At 45.5% G+C, this 22,256-nt stretch overlaps 1 protein-coding gene across 2 annotated transcripts in view; it reads left to right on the plus strand.

Moving 5' to 3' along the window:
- The first annotated feature begins 832 nt into the window (after positions 1-832).
- The window catches only part of ap1b1 (adaptor related protein complex 1 subunit beta 1), a 27,203-nt gene continuing 5,779 nt past the window's right edge, over positions 833-22,256 (plus strand). The window contains exons 1-21 of one of the 2 annotated variants that reach the window (XM_053674657.1): positions 833-930; positions 4,373-4,433; positions 6,542-6,647; positions 6,731-6,866; positions 7,214-7,459; positions 8,652-8,842; positions 9,082-9,303; positions 9,939-10,059; positions 10,223-10,318; positions 10,453-10,568; positions 10,880-11,045; positions 11,250-11,348; positions 12,193-12,452; positions 12,565-12,769; positions 15,983-16,012; positions 16,207-16,350; positions 16,671-16,816; positions 18,280-18,409; positions 20,013-20,097; positions 20,863-20,949; positions 21,670-21,824. In XM_053674657.1, the coding sequence (XP_053530632.1) occupies positions 4,397-4,433; positions 6,542-6,647; positions 6,731-6,866; positions 7,214-7,459; positions 8,652-8,842; positions 9,082-9,303; positions 9,939-10,059; positions 10,223-10,318; positions 10,453-10,568; positions 10,880-11,045; positions 11,250-11,348; positions 12,193-12,452; positions 12,565-12,769; positions 15,983-16,012; positions 16,207-16,350; positions 16,671-16,816; positions 18,280-18,409; positions 20,013-20,097; positions 20,863-20,949; positions 21,670-21,824 (2,778 nt within the window). In that variant the 5' untranslated portion in view covers positions 833-930; positions 4,373-4,396. Of the gene's footprint in view, positions 931-966; positions 1,344-4,372; positions 4,434-6,541; positions 6,648-6,730; positions 6,867-7,213; positions 7,460-8,651; positions 8,843-9,081; positions 9,304-9,938; positions 10,060-10,222; positions 10,319-10,452; positions 10,569-10,879; positions 11,046-11,249; positions 11,349-12,192; positions 12,453-12,564; positions 12,770-15,982; positions 16,013-16,206; positions 16,351-16,670; positions 16,817-18,279; positions 18,410-20,012; positions 20,098-20,862; positions 20,950-21,669; positions 21,825-22,256 lie in introns of those variants that run through there. The other variant, XM_017451404.3, reaches the window with a different exon arrangement.

A 22,256-nucleotide genomic window follows, 5' to 3' on the forward strand; every position in this document is an offset into this window, starting at 1 on the left:
AACACTCGATACGACGACGGTTTCTGTAAACATTAATATCTATGGAAGGAGTCTCCAGTGTCAGAGGAAAGCTTTATGTAACCTTAAGTTTTCCGATGTATTCCGGACAGAGGCGTTTACGCTTTTTTTTTTTCTCGGTACCATGAAAAGCAGTGTTTTTATTCAATATTTTTCGTCTTATTGCCTTCAAAACAGAAAAAAAAAAGAAAGGCTGGTGAGGGGAAAAACTGTTTACAGCTGCTATAACGTAAGCGAGAACAGGAACTAACTCGCTTCGTGGACATTTCACAACGTTATATGTAGCTATAATCTGATAAAAATGGCAAATTGCTGTTGTGTAACAAGAATAAAACACTAAGGGACATGCTGCTGTAGGAAAATAATAATAATAACTTCAAGGTGGTCAAAGTAACTCTTCTTATAAGATACATAAGTATACAAAAATATATCAAAACAACTCGGATACACAATATACAAAAAAAATGTAAATAACAATAAAATACTTTAATATTCATCAACTTTATTTTAGATGTAAAATGTAGAATATTTCACACTGTAGGCCAGTAAAAAGGCTACAACGATAGGTCAGTGCATACTTCCGTACTAAACAGTACAGATAACAGCGCTGTACGGCGTATTAGCGTACTATTTTGACGCACTATGTAGTACGCTAGTATGCATTTCACAACACAGCTTTAAAAGGCGATTTTCTGACTAAATAACGACCGCGCACTAAAAGGTGTTTGTGTTCAGCCTGTGTACACCATTAATGCACGATATGAATTACGCTGACGTACTAAACAGTGCGTAAAGAATGTTTGCGTATACTATGTAGTAGGCTAGTGTGCGGAGGAGAACCGGAGCCTGACTCATGTGATTAGAGGAGGAGGAACAGAAGGAAGGGCCGAGTTGGAACACACTTCACTTCGGGTAAGCTCTGCTCTGCTTCGGGGGCTTTTTTACTCTTAATTCTGCGTTTAAATCGGTTTATCAGCTCTAAATTTAGCTTCTCGGACGTTTTTTCCGTCTGTGTGGCTGCTCGGGAGGACCCAGAAGGCAGGATTAACAGCTTAAATATCTCTAAATCTCCGGCTAAACAAGGTCATGTCAATCGCATTAGCTTTAGCAAGGGTGAAGCTCAAATGGCGCTGTACTCCCTATACAAGCGCACTACTACCACTACTAATACTACTACGCAGGCGTGATGACGTCCGCCCAGTATGGAGTGCACTAGTTAGTGTGCTAGAAAGGCGTTTGGGATTCGGCCTGCGTTTCATCGTATTCGCGATAGCTTCATTCAAATTCGTGAACGCACAAAAATGGAGTGGGCGAGTCAGTTATGCGTGAGTATTAAAAAAAACATATATATTTTATTTGTACAAAATATAAATATAGTTTATATTTGTGATTTTTTTTTTTACTTTTTTTTTTGTTTCCGCGTTTTCCACGTCAGTGTTTAAATGCGACTAGCGTACTAGCTAGCACTAGCTTTAGTTGAGTTTATGTCTCAAAATGTCGCTTATTTAAACAAAATGAATATGTAAATGTCACTCACTGCAAATGCTAAAAACTAAAGCTAACCAGCTAGTGTTAGCTAGCTGTTCACGAAGTTACCGAGGTAGTTAAGCTAGCTAGCTAGTGAGTTAGCATGCTGTGGTGTTTTTATTTTTTAAAGCTAGCTCAGTGTGGAAACTTGTCACCGGCGAGCCAGATAGCGTTTACATTTTAAACTCTGGATAAATCACTTTAATTACGACGAAGTCGGATTAATAATGTTTATCAGTGTAAATACAGTGAACGCGGACACCTTTTAGTGCGCGGTCGTTATTTAGTCCGAAAATCGCGCTGTAAAGCTGTGTTGTGAAATGCATACTAGCGTACTACATAGTGCGTCAAAACAGTACGCTAATACGCCGCACAGCGCTGTTCTCTGTACTGTTTAGTACGGAAGTATGCAGTGCGTTTCAGTGTTGAGGAATGACGATGAGTTTGTTGTTGGAGCCTTTTACAGGGCTGCGGTGTTAAATACTGGACATGTGACACCTTTCAGACGTTCTACATCTAAAAGAAGGTTTATTCTCTTATTTATTTCTATCGTAAAGCGCGATATAAAGAGCGTTATGCAGTATTATGTAAGTAATGAAACAGTGGTGAGGTTGATTATTCTCCTGCAGCAGCACATCCTTGTGTGTTTTATTCCTCTTACACAACACCAGTTTGACAAGCGGGTTTTAATCCGTTCAAGAGCGACACGCCGTGCTTTTTATCCCTTTATAGTTGCGGAAATGTCAGCGAAAGAAGTTCTTGTGTAATGTTTAAAACCTGCTTGATACCGACGGACACCTCACGTCACCTCACGTCACGTCACACACACACGTCCTGTCTTTCATTTCAGCCTTTATTTCTGTGTTCTTATTCGTCCGGGCCGAACACGGAGCGCCGACACTGGAGACTCCTTCCATAAAATGTTAAACGCACACTCTTCTACTTACGGGAAAGGTCAACAGGTCGGCGTGGACGAGCCGTTACTATAGAAACGATAAGGTGTATATAAACCCGAGCTGCCGTTATAGGAAATTAATCCGCACCCTCTGACCAATCAGGATTCAGGTGGGAACGCTTCTGATGCTCAGAGCAAGTTTGTTTGAGAGCGTTGGACGTGTTGAGCGTCGTCGTCGGTTTTAAATTTCCTGCGGCGCGGCCTGCAGGTTCTCGGGAGTGAATAATACATGACGCTTCCTGGATTTCTCCAGCGTCAGTGATCTGTGAAGCGGCCTCGGTGCGTGTCGTGGTCCCGTGGCCGCGTGTGAAATCGAGTGTAGAAAGTAAATAGAGGAAGTAGCTGATATTAGAGAGAAGTCAGGAAGTCGGGGACGAGCGGCTGCAGTCGCGCTTCCGTAAAGAGGACGAGGCCAGGTGAAGGTCTTTTATTGTTCACATGATGTCCGGTTCCAGTGATCCGATCACGAGGGAACAGCCGAGACGCGTGTTGTTTTACGCCCGTACCGGGTTACACGCACGCGTTCAGGCACGCAGGTGTGACTCGGTGCCCTTTAATAATAATAATAATAATAATAATAATAATAATAATAATAAAGGGGAAAAAAGTGACTATTTTTGTCTGAAACTGCGTGCACAAAAGCGTGAGACGTCGTGGAATCCCGCCTTTGCGCTGCGAAGGAAATTATTTGCAAGTATAACTCGAGCGTGAAAACGCCTTCGAGGCGTGAACGGTACCGAGTAAATTGAATCTACTGTGTTTGTGTGAATAAAAATAAATAAATAACTGGGTGGCCTGGACGTGTCCTCGGTGAGAATGACGGTTACCGTGGTTACAACCCTTCTGCCTTATTAATGATATGATAATGTAGATTATAATTATTTTTTAAAAATCAGCCGCTAGCCCCGCCCGCCCTTCCCACCCCGCGGTCCCGGTTGCGTCCTCGGTGTCGCTCTCTTCTTGCGCAGCTGTTGAACCGGACGCGGTGAGAAACGCTGTACACGTTGGCCCGTGTCCTCGCCGTGCTCCCAGATGTTCCGGTGTTTTCCGTGTAAACAGAAGCTGGTGTTTAAACAGCTGCGTGCTCTGACGCGGTTCTGTGTTGTACAGCCTGAACACTAATAAACTGACGATGATGATGATGATGAAGGATCCACCCACAGTGTCATGTCCTCTCTCTTTATTAGTCCTGTTCACACAGTACACGTTTACATCTTTAAAATGAGCAAGTCAGCGGTTTGTACGGAATTTCTTTCTTTTACTTACCTTTCCTAAATGTGTATTTGTTCTCTGTTTATTTATTCAGCTATGCAGTGTTGTTTAAAATGTCTAAAGGAGTAAACGGCGGTTAATGATATGGTATGAAACGAGTGAGGTGCGATGCTTTTGGTCGTATCGTCCCGCTTTTTATCCCAGTTGTAGTTTTCAGTGAGGGGGGAATATCCAGGTTCATTTCAGAGCAGGACGTCCGGCGTGCCTTATCTAACTTCCCTCCGTGTATTGGGTGTTTTTGGAGGGGGGAGGGGGCGGTTGGGGGGGGGGGGTTCTCGCTGTCTGGAGGACCTCTGCCTTGTAAAGGTGAGGATTAGACTTTTGGGATTGGGGATGTGGATAACAGGAAACGAGGGGGAGGTGGGGGAGGGGGAGGGGGGGGAGAGATGGTGTGGATGAGGCTGTGTGATATTTCAGCTGAATAAGGAGGAAACAAACCGCTTCCCAAGTATTTTTCGGAGACCTCGGAGCCGATGGTCACCGGGATAAGGACGAGGAGCTTCCTTTATTTTTCCTGATCGCGCACTTCTGGAGTTTCCTGCTCTCGCTCTTCTTTCTTTATCGTGTCTCCTTCTGACTCCTTCTTTCATTCCTGCGCAGGAAAACAGAGGCTTAGGATCCAAGATGACCGACTCGAAATATTTCACCACGACCAAGAAGGGTACGTAACTCTCTCGCTGCAACTCGTTCTTTTATTTTCATTCTTCATTTGCGCTCCGTTTAGGAGGAAAGAGGAAGGTGAAGAGCAGGAAACGTCCTGTGGTGAGTACGTAGGGAGGCAGCGGACTAATCCCAGCCTCACGCCGTCTCCTCAGCGCCAAATAATAATCTTCTCTGTTTACAGGACGTCTGAGCGCGTCGTCTCATTTAATTACCCAGGAGCGTTAATTACAGCTCTGGTTTGCGCGCGTCACGCAGTGTGGAGTTATTTATCTTCCTCTCAGAAAGAACAGATTAAAGCCCTTTCTCCCTTCACTTTGTTTCCTATCAGATGGGTGAACATAGGACTGCGGGGTTTGAGATTAGTCATGGGACGCTTTCACTTCATAACATCTAGTGTTTTATTGCGATCATTTTGCAGGGTCTGTTATTTTTAGGAGTGGTAGGTCACGCCCCCTCCACCCTCTTTCACTGGGACTGACAGATACTCAGGGCTCTACAGTGTGACCATTTCACTCGCATTTGTGACTGAAAAGTTCTTTGCGTGCGAATAAGTATTGATTCGTGACCTGTTCGGAGTTGTATGATACAATCGGAATAAAAACTAAAACTCCAAAATGCAGCCACTCGGAACTATAGTTACTTTCACACTGCATTCGTCTCCTCAGTCGACCGAACAAGTGTGGAAATACTGCAGGGAAGCCTTTACCATGACGAGAGTAACTCTACATCATCTGCTTCTCTCAAACCGCCATCTTTTATTGATCCCGCAAAACGACCTGCACCTGCGACCTGCCCGTGTAGACACGGCGGTAAATTAATAATACCGTTAACGCTACAAGGTGGGTCCAATTCAAACTTCTTTATTAAATAGTTCCTCACCGGTCATAATCAAGAGTAGCGACTGTTCAGTCTGTAAGCATACAGCACACCGCCGCTCTCCTTCTCGCTCTTCGCCAACTCTAATACACCGCGCACTCACTTCATTTAAACTCAGGGTTGCCAGATATCACCAGAAAAGTCAACTCCGGTTTCCATGTTTCGATTCAATCCCCCAAAATAACTCGGTATTATCAGCAGACATGGCAACACTGTACTGGGGAACTGATTTAAAAGGAACAACTAATAAACTAATAAACTGTAAAGGCAGAAAATGTGTCTTTGTCTAAAGCGCTGTGCATCTGACGGGTAAATGAACTTATTCAGATATCTACACGATACACACAGAGCGGGTCGAGAACTGACTCCAGCCCAGAACCATGACCGTGGAAAATGTCTAATAGTGTAGCTTTAAATATATTTAAGAGAAGCAGACTTCAACCACTGAACGTTGAGGTTTATTGTATTTGTTTACAAGGTGAACAGGTTAACGGTGGTTTTTTACATACAGTCTGTAAAATGAACTGAAAATATGACATTTATTTTCTCAGAAGGTAAATTAATGTGTCGTGGTTCACACTGTGTTCCTAAATTCTGTCGTAATTGACCAGCTCAAGTTTTCTCATGCTACTTGTGTGTGGTATTGTGGCACATTAACGCTACCATCTCTAAAAAACAAAAAAACAACAAACTAAACTTCAACTGTACTCCTAAATTTTTGACCGTGCTCCTAAATTTTTGTAATTAGGAAAGAAATTGTTACTGTAGAGCGCTGATACAGAGGCCACGCCTCCTTCACTGGGACTGACAAGATACAGAGGCCACGCCTCCTTCACCTCCCTGACTGCCACTGATGACTATATAGAGCACACCTCCTTCACTGAGACTGAACGAGACCGCACACATTAAACTGAAACCCCTTTGGTGGGTGTGTGTGTGTGTGTGTGTGTGTGTGTGTGTGTGTGTGTGTGTGTGTGTGTGTGTGTGTGTGTGTGTGAGATAGATTTCCCGCTGTCTTTGGTGGGAATGTTTGAGTTATCAGAGTAAACAGTTCAGACCTGTCTGGTGAACTTACACCCCAGTTTTGTGTTTACATTCTGACACACACACACACACACGGTCAGAGCGGCACCTCTGTGTGTTGGCGCTGTTGAGGACGGAGACGGTACAGTGTACACAGTGAGCTGATTTTGTGTGTGTGTGTGTGTGCGCGCGCGCTCGTTCTCACAGGGGAGATCTTTGAGCTGAAGGCCGAGCTGAACAGCGATAAGAAGGAGAAGAAGAAGGAGGCGGTGAAGAAGGTGATCGCCTCCATGACAGTGGGTAAAGATGTCAGGTGAGTTTACTGAAACTGTAAAGCGCCGTAAGCTGCACCGAGCGGGTGGGCGTGACTCAGGCGGCCATCTCGTCTGTGTGCAGCGCACTGTTTCCTGACGTGGTGAACTGCATGCAGACGGACAACCTGGAGCTGAAGAAGCTGGTCTACCTGTACCTCATGAACTACGCCAAGAGCCAGCCCGACATGGCCATCATGGCCGTCAACACCTTCGTCAAGGTGCGAATCACCTCGAATTATTTATATGACAGCGTTTTCTTTATACGTTATACACCTGGATTTCTTCACAAAACCATTAACACACGAACATGTCATGTATGTATTACACTGGTGTGTAATCACGGGCGGGGTGGGATTAGTCAGGATAATGTTAAGTCATTATTAATATAAAGTATGTTGGACGGTGAATTTCGATGGTTATTGAATATAACAGATTTATTACCGAACATTGAGAAGGGAAATTACCGGGAATCAGCTGCATTTCCCCTCGATCTCCACTAGAGGGCGGCTGATTAAAGCGCAGCACTGAACCCAGCTGATCTCTGGGGGTTTTTTGAACTCCGCAGGACTGCGAGGACCCGAACCCTCTGATCCGAGCGCTGGCCGTGCGCACCATGGGCTGCATCCGCGTGGACAAGATCACAGAGTACCTGTGTGAACCTCTGCGCAAGTGTCTAAAGGACGAGGATCCCTACGTGAGGAAGACCGCGGCCGTGTGTGTGGCTAAACTCCACGACATCAACGCCCAGCTGGTGGAGGATCAGGGCTTCCTGGACACGCTGAAGGACCTGATCTCCGACTCCAACCCCATGGTGAGGAACCTCCACCCGGACTCACTCGGAGTGCATTAACTCATTAAAACAGCTTCATTATTTAACTATACCTTTTATTTGTAGTGTTTTAACTATATTACTGAGTATGTATCGTTTTATAATTATTTTAAAAATTACTTTTTATCTTTTAATTATTCTATTATAAAATTAACAAACATATAAATATATTGTAATAAAATAATAGCTATAAATTTAATGAAAATAAACTCTCTGATCATAAAGAGTGAAAATGTTTTGGGGGATTAACCACAGCTCTGCTGCAGTATTGCAGTTCTACTGCTGAAGTACCGGTACTGCTCCGGTACCGCAGTTCTACTGCTGAAGTACCGGTACTGCTCCGGTACCGCAGTTCTACTGCTGAAGTACCGGTACTGCTCCGGTACCGCAGTTCTACTGCTGAAGTACCGGTACTGCTCCGGTACCGCAGTTCTACTGCTGAAGTACCGGTACTGCTCCGGTACCGCAGTTCTACTGCTGAAGTAACGGTACCGAGTCTGGTTACGCTTTTGGTCCAGGTACCATGTGTACTGAACAGGGAGTTAGACCTAGTGCTGATCGTTTCTGCTCTCCTGATACACTTTCCACTTCAACAGTCTTTTGTGCTTTATTTTCAGCAAGACTAAAGTATTGGCACCCATTAAAACAAAGTCGCTGTGTCTTGTGCTCGGAAAATGAGAGGTTTCATTTAGAAATGATATTTTCTTTGCTTTCTTCCACCTTCATCAGTTTCCACTGTCACATCTGAGCTGTTTGATTTAAACGCTGTCCAGAATGTGTCATTTCGAGCACTAATCACTGCCGTTCCCAACGGCTAATCACCATTGGTCCAAATGACCAATCACTCATCACCCCCGCTCCCCATGACCAGTCGCTGATGACCGCTGTTCTCAACAACTGGAAATTAGTTTTCATTTTAAAAAATTCTGGTCTTTTTTTGTTAAGTGTCTTCAGATTTCTTCCTTCTTCATGTAATATGATGCGTAAAGTGATCTGGCAGGTTAGTCCTAGCAACTTTATTGAGTACGAGTCAGTGACTTTCCCCCAGAAACCTCGAGCAGCAGCGTCCCGCACCCTAGAGGATCACCTAGTGTTCTACATAAGTGCTGCTATGTGATGGGGAATGGACCCAGTGTTTAATCAGTGTCTCTCTCTCTCTCTCTCTCTCTCTCAGGTGGTGGCCAACGCCGTAGCCGCTCTGTCCGAGATCGCCGAGTCGCACCCCAACAGTAACCTGCTGGACCTGAACCCTCAGACCATCAACAAGCTGCTGACGGCCCTGAACGAGTGCACCGAGTGGGGACAGATCTTCATCCTGGACTGTCTGGCCAACTACACACCCCGCGACGACCGCGAGTCCCAGAGGTCAGAGGTCAAGGCTGGCTCACACCTCTGAATTAGCACACCGAAAAAAAATTCTAATACTTTATTAAACAAAAGAATATGCACGTATGCATGTCCGATCCAGAACTCCTACTCCAGCATCCGAGACAAACTCGGGTGAAGTGTTTTTTCTGGTCTCGAGTGTTGGAATAGTCTGAAAAATCTGTTCCTCCTGCCTCTCCGTTTATAAGTGACGACCTCGTACGTTTGTGTCTCCTCAGTATCTGCGAGAGAGTGACCCCCCGGCTGTCTCACGCTAACTCGGCCGTGGTCCTGTCGGCTGTCAAGGTGCTCATGAAGTTCATGGAGATGCTCCCTAAAGACCTGGACTATTACGGGACCTTGCTGAAGAAACTGGCCCCTCCTCTGGTCACTCTGCTCTCCGCAGAACCCGAGCTGCAGTACGTGGCGCTGAGGAACATCAACCTGATCGTCCAGAAACGGTGCGTGGGACCGGAGACGGTTACAGAGCGGATTCATTATCGATTCTGTTCACCATGCTAGTCATCTATATTGTATCTTTATTTATTTATTTATTTATTTATTTATGTATTTATTGTTTTCGTAGCCATGTAGTGTGTGTGTGTATATATGGCTTCACTTATTTTTATTTATTTTAGTCTGAGGCCAGATTAATATTAGAGGATTGTGAGTCAGTTGCTTTCTGAGTGATTGATCTCTTGGTAAAGAGCAGTTTAAAAACCCTCTCGCACTGAAGGCTTCAGTTATCACCGACAATAACAAGACCCATGTTCAAACATTTATATTCATCCTTAATCACTTGTAGCGCAGAATCCAACAACCTTTCTGTTTCTTTATTATTACTATTAGAGACTGAATCACGTTTTTATGCCTGTCCTAACTTCATTCCTAACTGTTCATTTTAACTCTAAATGTATTTCAGTGATGGGTATATATTTTTTAAAATCAAGCCTTTCATATGAGTATTTCAGTCCCTTAGACCAGTGGAGGTTGTGTTTTTGGTTAACTAAGTGAAGTCAGGACGGGACGTGAGATCCACGTGCTGTGGTGACGTGTCTCTGAGTCTGTCTTTCTCCTGCCGCGTGTTTCTCTGCAGGCCCGAGGTCCTGAAGCACGAGATGAAGGTGTTCTTTGTGAAATATAACGACCCGATATACGTCAAACTGGAGAAGCTAGACATCATGATCCGCCTGGCCTCTCAGGCTAACATCGCACAGGTGACCCCCCCCCCCCCCACACACACACACACATCATGTGTTGAGCGATGCATCAGTGATCAATAGTGTCTTATTCGGGGTATACAGTTCTTGTATTATTTATTAATTGCAAGCGTTTTGCTGGACTGACCCCATAGCTGCGGTTTCCTCTCCCGTGTCCCAGGTGCTGGCCGAGCTGAAGGAATACGCCACCGAAGTGGATGTGGACTTCGTCCGTAAAGCCGTCCGTGCCATCGGCCGCTGTGCCATCAAAGTAGAGGTAAGATCTTTTAAAATCACGCTCGGAGTCTGTTCGTCAGACGTGCGTATATGTGCTGCTGAACGTAGCTAGTCCTGCGTGAAGCACACAGCAGCACAGAAACGGTGTCGATGAGTCGGTGCCGTGTGTTTCAGCAATCGGCCGAGCGCTGCGTCAGCACGCTGCTGGACCTCATCCAGACCAAGGTCAACTACGTGGTGCAGGAGGCCATCGTGGTCATCAAGGACATTTTCCGCAAGTACCCGAACAAGTAGGTGTTCCTCTCGTACCCACGAGCACCACGCCCGCCGATAGAGCTGTGCGCTGAAATCCGTTACAACACAGCACCAACATTATTCACTTATATTTATTTCATATATAATAACTGGTTATTACCACATCGCTGTTGGTCACGTGGTCTCTCATGACCGCGTCCTGAGCGTTCTGTAAACTCGAGAACGTGGAGTTTATATGCAGTGATGTGATTATTTATCTAAGAATAAATACTGTCATCTAATAGGGACTGTCAGAAACTGATTGGGAGTTTGGTGTGTGTGTGTGTGTGTGTGCATGCATGCGTAGGTACGAGAGTGTGATTGCCACTCTGTGTGAGAACCTGGACTCTCTGGATGAACCCGAGGCGAGGGCAGCGATGATCTGGATCGTGGGAGAATACGCTGAGAGGATCGACAACGCAGACGAGCTGCTCGAGAGCTTCCTGGAGGGGTTCCATGATGAGAGCACACAGGTAACACACACACATCTTCACAACATGTATATACACTCCCGTACTTCATCTCAATCTGTGTTGAGGTGGTTCTCTACTCCGGTCCTCTTGATGGTTCTGTGTTTGAGCAGGGGGACACTAGAGAATGTGCTTATGGTGTGTGTGTGTGTGTGTGTGTGTGTGTGTGTGTGTGTGTGTGTGTTCATGTTCATTCACCCGGGACAGGTGCAGCTGCAGCTGCTCACCGCTATCGTCAAACTGTTCCTCAAGAAGCCCACTGAGACCCAGGAGCTCGTCCAGCAAGTACTCAGCCTGGCCACGCAGGTACACACACACACACACACACACACACACACACACACACACCGCTCTGAGCTAGATGTGTAGTGTAGAAGTGTATCGGTGTGTACCTGCACCTCCACACAACAAATCGGACGTGTTTTTTATTTTCACGCGCAGAGCTGCGTCGGATCAGAATCTCAGATTTCCTCAGAACTTCCTCCGTTTAGCCAGAGTTAGCCTTATTTGCTAATGTTAAGTCTGGCGGATCGGACGGCCAGCTGTTTGGTTGCCCTTTGCGTGTTGTTCGTTTACGTGTTTTTAATAAATTGGCGGAATCCTTGTACTTGTGTTGATCTTAATACCGTGAAAAATAATCATTTTGTTTCTTAGCTTAATGCGATAATTCGTTATCTGATCGTACAGACGTGGCCGTTAAAAATGCGTGGCGAAGGAAAGGGGATCGTACGATTTCGTGCGGAATCACACGCATGCTGCGGGCGCAGGAGATTCAGGTCCAGTAGGGGGCAGTCATGTTTCGTTTTAATAAACACTGCTTGTAGATACAGTAGTTGTGCCTGGACATGTACTGTATACACGTATACGCTTTTACCAGCCATATGGTGAGGTTTCTTCTACTGAAGCTCATGATTCCGGCTCTATAACGGAAACGATAACGTATCAGAACGAGCGCGTTAATCTAAACCTGCGCTGCGGTGTTACCTGCGAGCCGCTGTTATAGAGAATTAATCAACACCTTCTGACCAATCAGAATCCAGTAAGAGATGATTGAAAATCTCAGTATTCTATGATGTACAGGCCAGATGGTGTGTAATATCACACACACACACTCCCACACTCGTTTATCTCTGTGCCTGCTCCGTCTCAGGACTCTGATAACCCGGACCTGCGTGATCGCGGATACATCTACTGGCGCCTGCTGTCCACCGACCCCGTGGCGGCGAAGGAGGTGGTGCTGGCCGAGAAGCCTCTGATCTCGGAGGAGACGGACCTGATCGAGCCCACGCTGCTGGAGGAGCTCATCTGCCACATCGGCACGCTGGCCTCCATCTACCACAAACCACCCAGCGCCTTCGTCGAGGGCAGCCGAGGGGTGCAGCACAAACGCCTTCCTGCCCGCACTGGCTCGTGAGTCTCACACAAACGCCAGTTTATACGTTTATACACATACTCCTGAATAAATATCACAAATGTTCTCCCTCTCTCTCTCTCGCTCTCTCTCTCTCTCTCTGTCTCTCAGTGGTGAGAGTGCTGAAAGCCCAGATGCCAGCCAGTCGGTGGGAGGAGTCTCAGATGCTCCTCCCGCTGTCATTCCGTCCCAGGGTGATCTCTTGGGTGATCTGCTTAACCTGGACCTGGCTCCGCCCACCACTACCGTGCCCTCTGTACCCCCTGCTATGCAGATGGGGGCCATGGACCTGCTGGGTGGAGGACTGGACAGTCTGGTAGGTCACATGACCTCTCCCTTCCCCACACACACTGTATGTAAATACGCGTACAGGAACCGGGAATAAATCTGAGCTCACTTTATAAACAAGACCCAAAACATGACTTTATGCATTAGAAGATCGTTCGGATTTAAATTTCTTTTTTATATTCATTAATTCTGTTTTCCAGTAAAGTTCAGTACACTAGCTAGTATTTAGACACTTCTTTGATCTCTGGGTAGATACATCTGTAGATCTTTTGGCTGATATTAAAGATTTTTTTTTTTCATCTTTGGATAGATTTTATGATTGATCTCTAGACAGATGTTTGAGTTGTTTCATCTTTAGGCCATTTTTTAAAACTAATTTTGAAATAAATGTTTGATCTTTAGACAGATGTTTAGATTGTTTGCTTGATCTTTTGCTCTTGAAATAAATCTTGTGACCAACTGCTGTGCTATAAACCTGCCATTTTCTGCTGAAGTAGATTTCAGGGCTAGAACGCCCTGTCGCACCCTCCCCCTGTCGCCCCCGCCCCTGCAGGCATCAGTGGTTACTCCGAAGTTCTAATAGCTGTGCTGTGAGGGCCCGGTGCTGTACAGTAGCTTGCCAGCACATCAGAAATGTACTACTGTACGCCGATCCAGTAAAATGAAAGTTGGCAGGGAACAGCAGCTGGCACTAAACACAGCCGTGCCGCAGGCTTCGGCCATAAAGTAAACGTCCCGAGTGTCCCTGTTCCCTCGACTTTAATCAGTCAGACAAAGCCATACTGCAGCCGCGAGGCAAGTGAAGCCTGTAGAGTCATGAATATGCCTTTTTATCGGGTGCCATTACTTTTGTCCTTATTGAATGGCTGGGATTGTTTTGGAATCTCTACCTTTCAAGCCATTAATAAGAAACCTCACAGGATGTTCAGTAGCTTGGAGTGTGCTGTAAACGATCTGTGTGACTCCTCGCCGTTTCTCATCATACACACACTTACACAGAGTCAGGAGTCAAGCACACCATCCCAACCTCTTACAACTAACTGGAGGTGTGTTCCCTGTCTCTTCCTCCTCTCTCACTCTCTCACTCTCTCACTCTCTCCTGTCCTGCTGTTTGACTCTCTTTTTTTTTCTTTCCTTCCTTCTACTTTTTATCTCCGCTTCACCTGCAGATGGGAGACGAATCCGAAACGGTAATGAATTACAGATGTACAAAGCAACACACTCACACTAATATATATATATATATATATATATATATATATATATATATATATATATATATATATATATATATATATATACACACACACACACACAGAGGTTTCTGATGCACCGATAAAAGATTGAAATAAAAGAACACCGAGATGAGTGACCTCATCACGATGTAGATCACAGAACGGAGGGATTTATTTATTCATCACCTGGACAGCTGTTTTTCTGACTGGCGTGTGTTCGAGCGCCGTGTTCTCTCTGCTCCCATGCAGACAGATCATCATGACGGAGGAGGAGCATTTCGTCGGTTTATTTAATATATGTTGATATATGACTGAAAAAGATTTATTAGTCTTATTGCCCCTGAAGAAACCCGCACGCTTGAATCCGACCGCCTGTGGTTGTGGTTCTTCTGTTTCTGATGATGATTTTAATCAGTGCATTTACTCTAATTCTGAACGTCGTGATTATAATTCTCTTATTTTAATATCATCGTTATTTCCCCAGTGACGGATTTCTGCACAAACAGAATAATTCTCGAGTCTGATTGGTCAGAAGGTGTGTGTGTGTGTGTGTGTGAGAGAGAGAGAGATGCTGGTAAATGAACTACTGTTTATCGCAGCTCCTCCCAGTGAGAACAGGAAGTGTCTCGTCTCTCAGACGTTCTGCGGCATTACGTTGAATTATAAACCATTCAAATGTTTGGCGTCGGTCATTAATGAATGAAAGTTTATAATTGTGGATCGTTGTGGTGTAAGTGGAATAACACAGTCCAGATCGTTCTGTCGTATGAATAATGCGGGGTCAGGGCGCGAGGCGGTACGACGTCACTACCCCTCTAAACTGGATGGTTTTCATATAGACGCAGTCTGTCACAACCGCTATAAAGTTTATTTTGCTCACAGTTTGAGTGGAGTGTCGAGCGCAGAAATGAGCGTGCTTTTCAGGAGGTCGACGATTCTGTATTTGAGATTCTTTATTCTAATATTTTGAGATTCTGGATTTTTCAGCGCGAGCCGAAAGTCGTGATCATCGGGATTAAAAACACAAAGGCTTAAATTATTCCACGTTACGTAAATGAATCTAGAAGGTACGGAAGTTCCACTTTTTGGATTGAATTACAGCGAGGGGGGAAAAAATCAACTTTACAGCGATGTTCACGTTTTTTTGCGATGCGCCTGTGTGAAAGAAATTCAGCTGTCGAAGTTCGATGTTCTCAAACACTCGGACATTTCCTCATTAAAGCTGCGCGTTCTGCATCTTTCTCTTCATTTCTTCTCCCTCGATTACATTCTCTCTCTCTCTGTCTCTCTCTCTCTGTGTCTGTGTGTTTACCCTCCATCAGACGAGCGCACACAGCAGGGCGGAAGTGCGGTCTCCCGCTCCACACTCTGACTATTGGGACGGAGAGGTGTGTGTGTGTGTGTGTGTGTGTAGATTTATTATTAATCACAGAGTAGTCTCGTAGTCAGTGTCTGTGTGTAGAAGCAGGTCCCCGGGTGCTCATAGGGGTTTAGACGATCAATCCGTAGCGCCAGTGCACGCTGACGGTGTTGCTTCTGCTAGTGTACACCGTAGTTGAGAAGGTAGCATCCCACAGACACCGCTAATACCACAGCTACGGTAGATCGCGGTCGATTGGCCGTCACGTGAGCGTTATTGTCTAATAGAGAAACATCTCTAGCATGGAAATGTTCCTCCTGATGCCATGGCGGTGTAACCATGACAACAAGCATGAATAACACTTCAAGATCGCGTATACACGTGTAGTGCGCAAAGCAGTACCGAGACCCGGGATGTAACCGTAGCAACAGTCGTAGCTGATCTTCAGTTTGGTGAGTAGTTGCGGTTGACGCCGGAGACGTGTTTTGATATCGGAGCACCACGTTAGACCTTTCCACGACTCCTCCTCCCATGTAGTCATTTCACCGCTTCCTGTTTCGCCACCTTCACGCTCCTGAGCTCAACATCATACCCCCGACCCCGGTGCTGTTCTCTAACCGCCGTCTCCGTGTTTGTTTTCCTGCAGATGAGTGGAGACATCGGCGGCAGTCCTGCGGTGAGTCATCAGCTCCCTTTCAAACAAACATCTTACTAAAATTCCCATCAGTGTTAGGGACATTCCTAATTTGAATATTCATGTATGTTTATGCATATTCATGTTTCTGAGGGTATATTTTATGGTTGAATATGATGTGTACGGCAGCTTTAAGAAACTAAACGGGTCACGAATTCCTCTTCGTGTGTCCACAGATGGGCATGGGTCTCGGGGGCGCTCCTGTGGGAATGGCAGCGAGTTTCGGCGGTGCCCCGGCTGTCGGAGGCGGTCTCAGCGACCTGTTTGATCTGGGCGGGGGTGTCGGCATGGCGGCAGGTGCCTACGTGCCACCCAAAACGGTGAGCGTGTTCGCGATGGCTCAGTGTGTGTGTGTGTGTGTGTGTTAGTGATATGAGCAGTGTGAAAGTTAACCGCTATTCCAAAGTTTAGGTCTGACGTTAATCTAACACACCTGATCCACTCAGACTTGAGAGTTTATAAAAAGAACATCTGTTTAGATCAGATCTGAGACTCCGAACATCTGGCTTCTGTCCGTGTGCTTAAATCTGAAGTGTGACACGCCCATTAGGATAGAATTAAGTGCTTGGACATACACACACTGTATGTGACTTCACAACCAAAACTCCGCCCACAACCTTCTCGGTCCGTCTGTGTGCAGCTGTGGCTGCCCGCCATGAAGGCTAAAGGGCTGGAGATCTCGGGAACGTTTGCTCGGCGTGGTGGTGCCATCCACATGGACCTGTCTCTCACCAACAAGGCCATGAGCGTCATGACCGACTTCGCCATCCAGTTCAACAAGAACAGGTGAGAATCAGATCACACATGATTTCCATGCGTTTCTCAGGTTCCTCTTCTTCTCTTTGCTTGTGTATTCGGTCTCGATGCAGCATCAGTAAGTCCGTAAGACACCGCTCTCCTTCCTGATAATGCGCCGGCTCCTGTTGACGAGTGTGCTAGGTCGCGCCCCGGCACTCGGTGGAGTGGTTTATGCTTCAGGTCCTTGTTCTGCCGGTCGATAGGTTATGAAGATGAAGACCTTTCAGAGACCGTTTCTGTCGATACAAGCTAATCCAGACGGATCCTGATCAATACCGCATCGCTCCGTATTCGTCCTTTCTGCATTTCTGCTGCACAAACCCATCCTGCAGCCCCGACATGCTTCATGCATTTCCTCTAGCAGCTCCGCTCTCGAGTGGTGCGACAGACGAGCGTTTGCCCTTTTGTCTGGGGATCACGAGGTCAAATCCCAACGATGTGACCGCCGTCCGCGGCTACGAGTCATTGCACCACTAACCGACCGTCAACGCTAACTAACCCTCATTTATGCAGAAAAGGCGGATAGCGCATGTTTTACTCGGCCGAAACTAAATTACGGACAAATCAAGGAGGGGAAATGCAACAACCGCAGATGAGCTCATCAATATTTAGAATAACTGACCGCTGCGTAGGTGTTTTGACCTCGTCGGTATTAACCCATCATCTGGAAGCCCCGCCCCCTTACTTCCTCCATCTTACGTTAGTAATTTTTCGATTTTCCCGCTCGAAAGATGCGCCGGCGTGACATCCTCGCTCTTCCGGCCTCAAGAGGAAAGCGGCTAGAGGTCGATCGATTAATGTTTTGCCAATGAATCAGCATCGATAACGGATTGCTGGAACTAAAATTCCACGGCGATGGTTTTTCCTGGTCGTGTCCGTTGCACGAGCGGCTGAGAAGGGTCTGCGGTCATTATACGGTATGAGAGCGACCTCTAGAGGTGAAATAAAAACTCAGACAATTTTGTTGTGTTATTTAAAGTGTTCTTTGGTGGTTGGTTTAGTTTTTTATTTTATTTTTTTCATTTTATTGTCTCTCTTTTTATTTTTTATTTGGAATGTTAATTTTTGGTTCAGTTTGGATGTCTATCTTTTATTTACTTTAATATTGACATATTTATTTTAAATTTAAAAGTACAGAACATTTTCATGGTACAGTCAGTACTGTTGATTTTTGTAATAAAGTTCAGCAGTATTGTACTTTGAGTGTTGGTGAATGAAAATGTATCAGTTCTAAAAGCTATCGGTTGATTAATCAGTTATCGGCAGGTGGGTACCGCCCAAATCGCTAACAGTAGAATCCAGTATCGCTCAACCTCTTAAGAACACTGAACGATTTCTTTAAATATGGATACGATGAAGTGTCAGCTCCAACACTACATATACTCTTTGTGTGAGTAATCTCTCTCTGTGTGTGTGTGTGTGTGTGTGTGTGTGTGTGTGTGTGTGTGAAGCTTCGGGTTGGCTCCGGCTGGTCCTCTGCAGGTCCTGACTCCACTCAGCCCCAATCAGATGGTGGAGGTGAGCCTCCCGCTCAGCACCAACGGCCCAGTCATGAAGATGGATCCTCTCACCAACCTCCAGGTAACGTTCCCACAACGTTTCACTCCTCATTAAGCTCACACTCACACATTTGTTTTCAGTGTCCACAGGTGTGTGTGTGTGTGTGTGTGTGTGTGTGTGTGTGTGTGTGTGTGTGTGTCCCAATTTTTTTTTAAACAGCACACAGGTAAAGAACAATATTTGTGACAAAACGCAGGAGGAGTTTACAGTTATTTTAATGTTCAATTTCTTTCCTTCTTCTGAGCTTCTATCGGCTCGTCTGAGAGCTTTAGTGTGACTGAGTGACTGACACCCTACATTTAAAAAAAACAAAACAAACACACACATGCACTACAGGTAATGTACAGACCCCACCTGGAGTTTGTGATTATGATGTGTTTCTTTTTGTTGTTGTTTATAACACATCTGAGAAAACACACAGCTCACACTTGGTTCCACAGAGTAGCACTGGCCCATCACTTACTGTACAAATTGTGTGTGTGTGTGTGTGTGTGTGTGTGTGTGTGTGTGTGTGTGTGTGTGTGTGTGTTCTATATGCGAATGATTTTGTCCAACATCAGCTCTCATAGTCTGCTGTTCTAAAAATAAACACACACAGTAAAAAAAAATGGTTAAAGCCCGATTGAAACATTCAGGTGAGAGGGAGAGCTGGAGGAAGATAGACGTTCAGAGAGAGAAGCAGGCGAGGGAGCGGAATTGTGTGTGTCTGTGTGGGGGGTGGGGTGGGGGGGCATGCCGCCGGGCCGGTATGAATTATTCAGAGCGTGAAACACTCCGTACGACTCATCTTTTTTACTTGTTTATGCAGCATGACCTTTACACACACCCCATAACCTACGACGTGTGAGAACACACACTCACCAGAGCGTTATTGTATCAGACGAGAAAAACCAAACAAACAACGCCAGTTTAAGCGTCTAGACCTGAATTTCTCTAAAGCTGCTTTGTGTCTGCATCGGACGTGCTTCACAAATAAAATAAACCCGAGGTGAAGTTGAACACTTTGTGCTTACAGGCAATATGTCACAGTACTGTTCCAGGCTCAGTGGATCGTTATCGAGTAATACATTAATAAACTCCACATAAATATATTTTAAAAGTCAGTGAATCATTAAGAGGTTAGAGACTCTGAATCAGTGGATCAGTAGTGAAATCATGGGTTCTGAATCAGTAATATCAAAATAGACTCCATAACATAGTAATAGACTCTGATTCAGTGAATCAGTAATATAGAAATAGATTCTGAATCAATAATATAGTAATAGACTCTGATTCAGTGAATCAGTAATATAGAAATAGATTCTGAATCAATAATATAGTAATAGACTCTGATTCAGTGAATCAGTAATATAGTAATAGATTCTGAATCAGTAATACTGATACTAATTTCCGACACTGTCAGCATCTGAATATTAAACACTTAACAGTTCATATCATTCCAACATTTATCTCTGTTTATTTTCTTTGAGGAAAGTTTAATAAATATGTGCCGCTGTGTCTCTACGTCTTTCATTTTAACAGGCTGTAGTATTAATGATATTTTACGTATTTATTGTGTATTTAATCCAGCTGTTGGAATTAGACTGAAGTCTCAAGTGTTTGATGTTATGTCTCCGTCTCTCAGGTAGCGGTGAAGAATAACATTGACGTGTTCTACTTCAGCTGCCAGTACCCCATCAGCCTGCTGTTTGTCGAGGATGGGAAGATGGGTATGTGTGTGTGTGTGTGTGTGTGTGTGTGTGTGTGTGTGTCCTTCCTCAGTAAGGGCCCGGTCTCCTCTCTGACACTTCAAACCTAACATACGTCAGCAGAGGAGGTTCAGATGACGTCAGTGGCCTGATGAAATATAGTACTTCGTGTCCTTGGGACTTTGCGGATTCCTGATTTGTGTGTGTGAGAGAGAGAGAGAGAGAGAGGGAGAGAGAGAGAGAGAGAATGTGAATCCTGCATTCTGATACAGCATGTGCTCCATAGTAATGTTTACATGGGTAATGTTTTATTCCGATTTTTGTTTTTGTGAAAAATGTGGGGGGTTTTTTCCTTGTTTTTTTTTTTTTTAAGTTCACCTTTAAGGCATGCTAATGTAAATCTGTAAAGGGGGCGGGGCTAATGTTGGGTGATCATATAGATGATGGTTGTGCACACGGTAGCACTAGTACCTACACGTTACTCACACTGAGCAACCTGCACTTCTTACAGCTCAGAATTAACACGACAGCGAGTGTGTGTGTGCGCGCATGTGTTCACCCCCTGCAGTTCCTCCAAATGGAGGCTGGAGTGTGTCTCTGTGGGAAGTGCTGCTGAACACAGAACTGTTCTCAACCCTTATGTCCTGTTCATTATTCTCTCTCTCTCTCTCTCTCTCTCCCCTTCTGTCTGTCTCTCCTGATCTCTCTCTCTCTCTCTCTCTCTCTCTCTCTCTCTCTCTCTCTCTCTCTCTCTCTCTCTCTCTCTCTCTCTCTCTGTGTGTGTAGATCGTCAGGTGTTCCTGGCTACCTGGAAGGACATTCCCAGTGAAAATGAGGCTCAGTTTCAGATAAAAGACTGCCACCTCAGTGCAGGTGAGTTGATGGGAGGGTGTACACCTTTCACAGGCACGGGTATGTGACGGGAAAACACACACACAGGTACTTGAACAGGGTACGAAACATCTTCCACAAACCAGGAACTCGGGGGAACTGTTTTCAGGAACACATGGACGTGGAACCTTTTTAATTCCAGGTACTGTTTATACAGAGCAGGAACTGTGGGGGGCGGAGCTTGCTGTACTGATTATTGCTGATTGGTCAAATGCAAGCTTTAACAGTGACCAAACTTTTTATCCTCTTTTTTTTCAGTAGAGCCAACACTGACTGAACCACCACACACACACACACACACGCACACACGCGCACACACACACGGCTAATTAATTCCACCCTCAGGTTTTTTGCTCTTTATGCCACTCCAACACTTCTGTTCTCTCTCTCTCTCTCTCTCTCTCTCTCTCTCTCTATAATCCCGATCAGACATGAAGGAGAGAAGAGAATTAAACAGACCCTCTGTAGACTGTAAAGATGGTGACCTTCTGTATTAGAGGATTAATGAGAGGAACTGGTGTGTGGCACTTGTTCCTCACTGCAGTTTAATGTAAACGAGTGAAACGCGCTGAACGATCAGAGCGTAATTATGAGGTTTCTATCAGTCTGACAGGAAGTGAATGGCTGCAGTACAGGAAGTAAGTGGTGTGTTAATGTTAATCAGTAGATTTAAGGCGTGTGTTTTGTTCTCTCTGCCCTCAGACACAGTCAGTAACAAGCTGCAGGGCAGTAACGTGTTCACTGTGGCCCGACGCACAGCCGACGCCCAGGAGCTCCTCTACCTGTCCATCAAACTGACCAACGGCATCTGGGTCCTCACTGAGCTGCGTATACCGAGCGCTAATCCCAACCACACGGTACGGGGAGTGGGGTGTGTGTGTGTGTGTGTGTGTGTGTGTGTGTGAGAGAGAGAATGTGAGTGACACAGAATGGGACCGAGAGAGAGAGACCGGCACAGAAAGGAGGAGAGTGAGAGAGAGAGCGAGAGGAACACAAAGGGGGACAGAGTGAGGCGGAACAAGAGGGAGAGAGGCACAGAATGAAGAGAGAAAGACAAAGAGCCTGAGATATGCGAGAGAGGGGAGGGGGGAGAAAGACCGACAGTTCCACGGATAGGTGGAGACTGATGGAGAGACAGGTGGGTTTAGGATGACAGACAGACGGGTAGAAAGACAGAGACCGATATACAGTCACATATATATACACACACTGTCTATCTTTGTCGTTCTTTCTGTCTCATCACTCTCTGTTGTTTCTCTCTCTCTCACTTTGTCTGTCCGTCATTCAGT

The sequence above is a fragment of the Ictalurus punctatus genome, chromosome 22, assembly GCF_001660625.3.
Source record: "Ictalurus punctatus breed USDA103 chromosome 22, Coco_2.0, whole genome shotgun sequence".
Taxonomy (NCBI): Eukaryota; Metazoa; Chordata; class Actinopteri; order Siluriformes; family Ictaluridae; genus Ictalurus; species Ictalurus punctatus.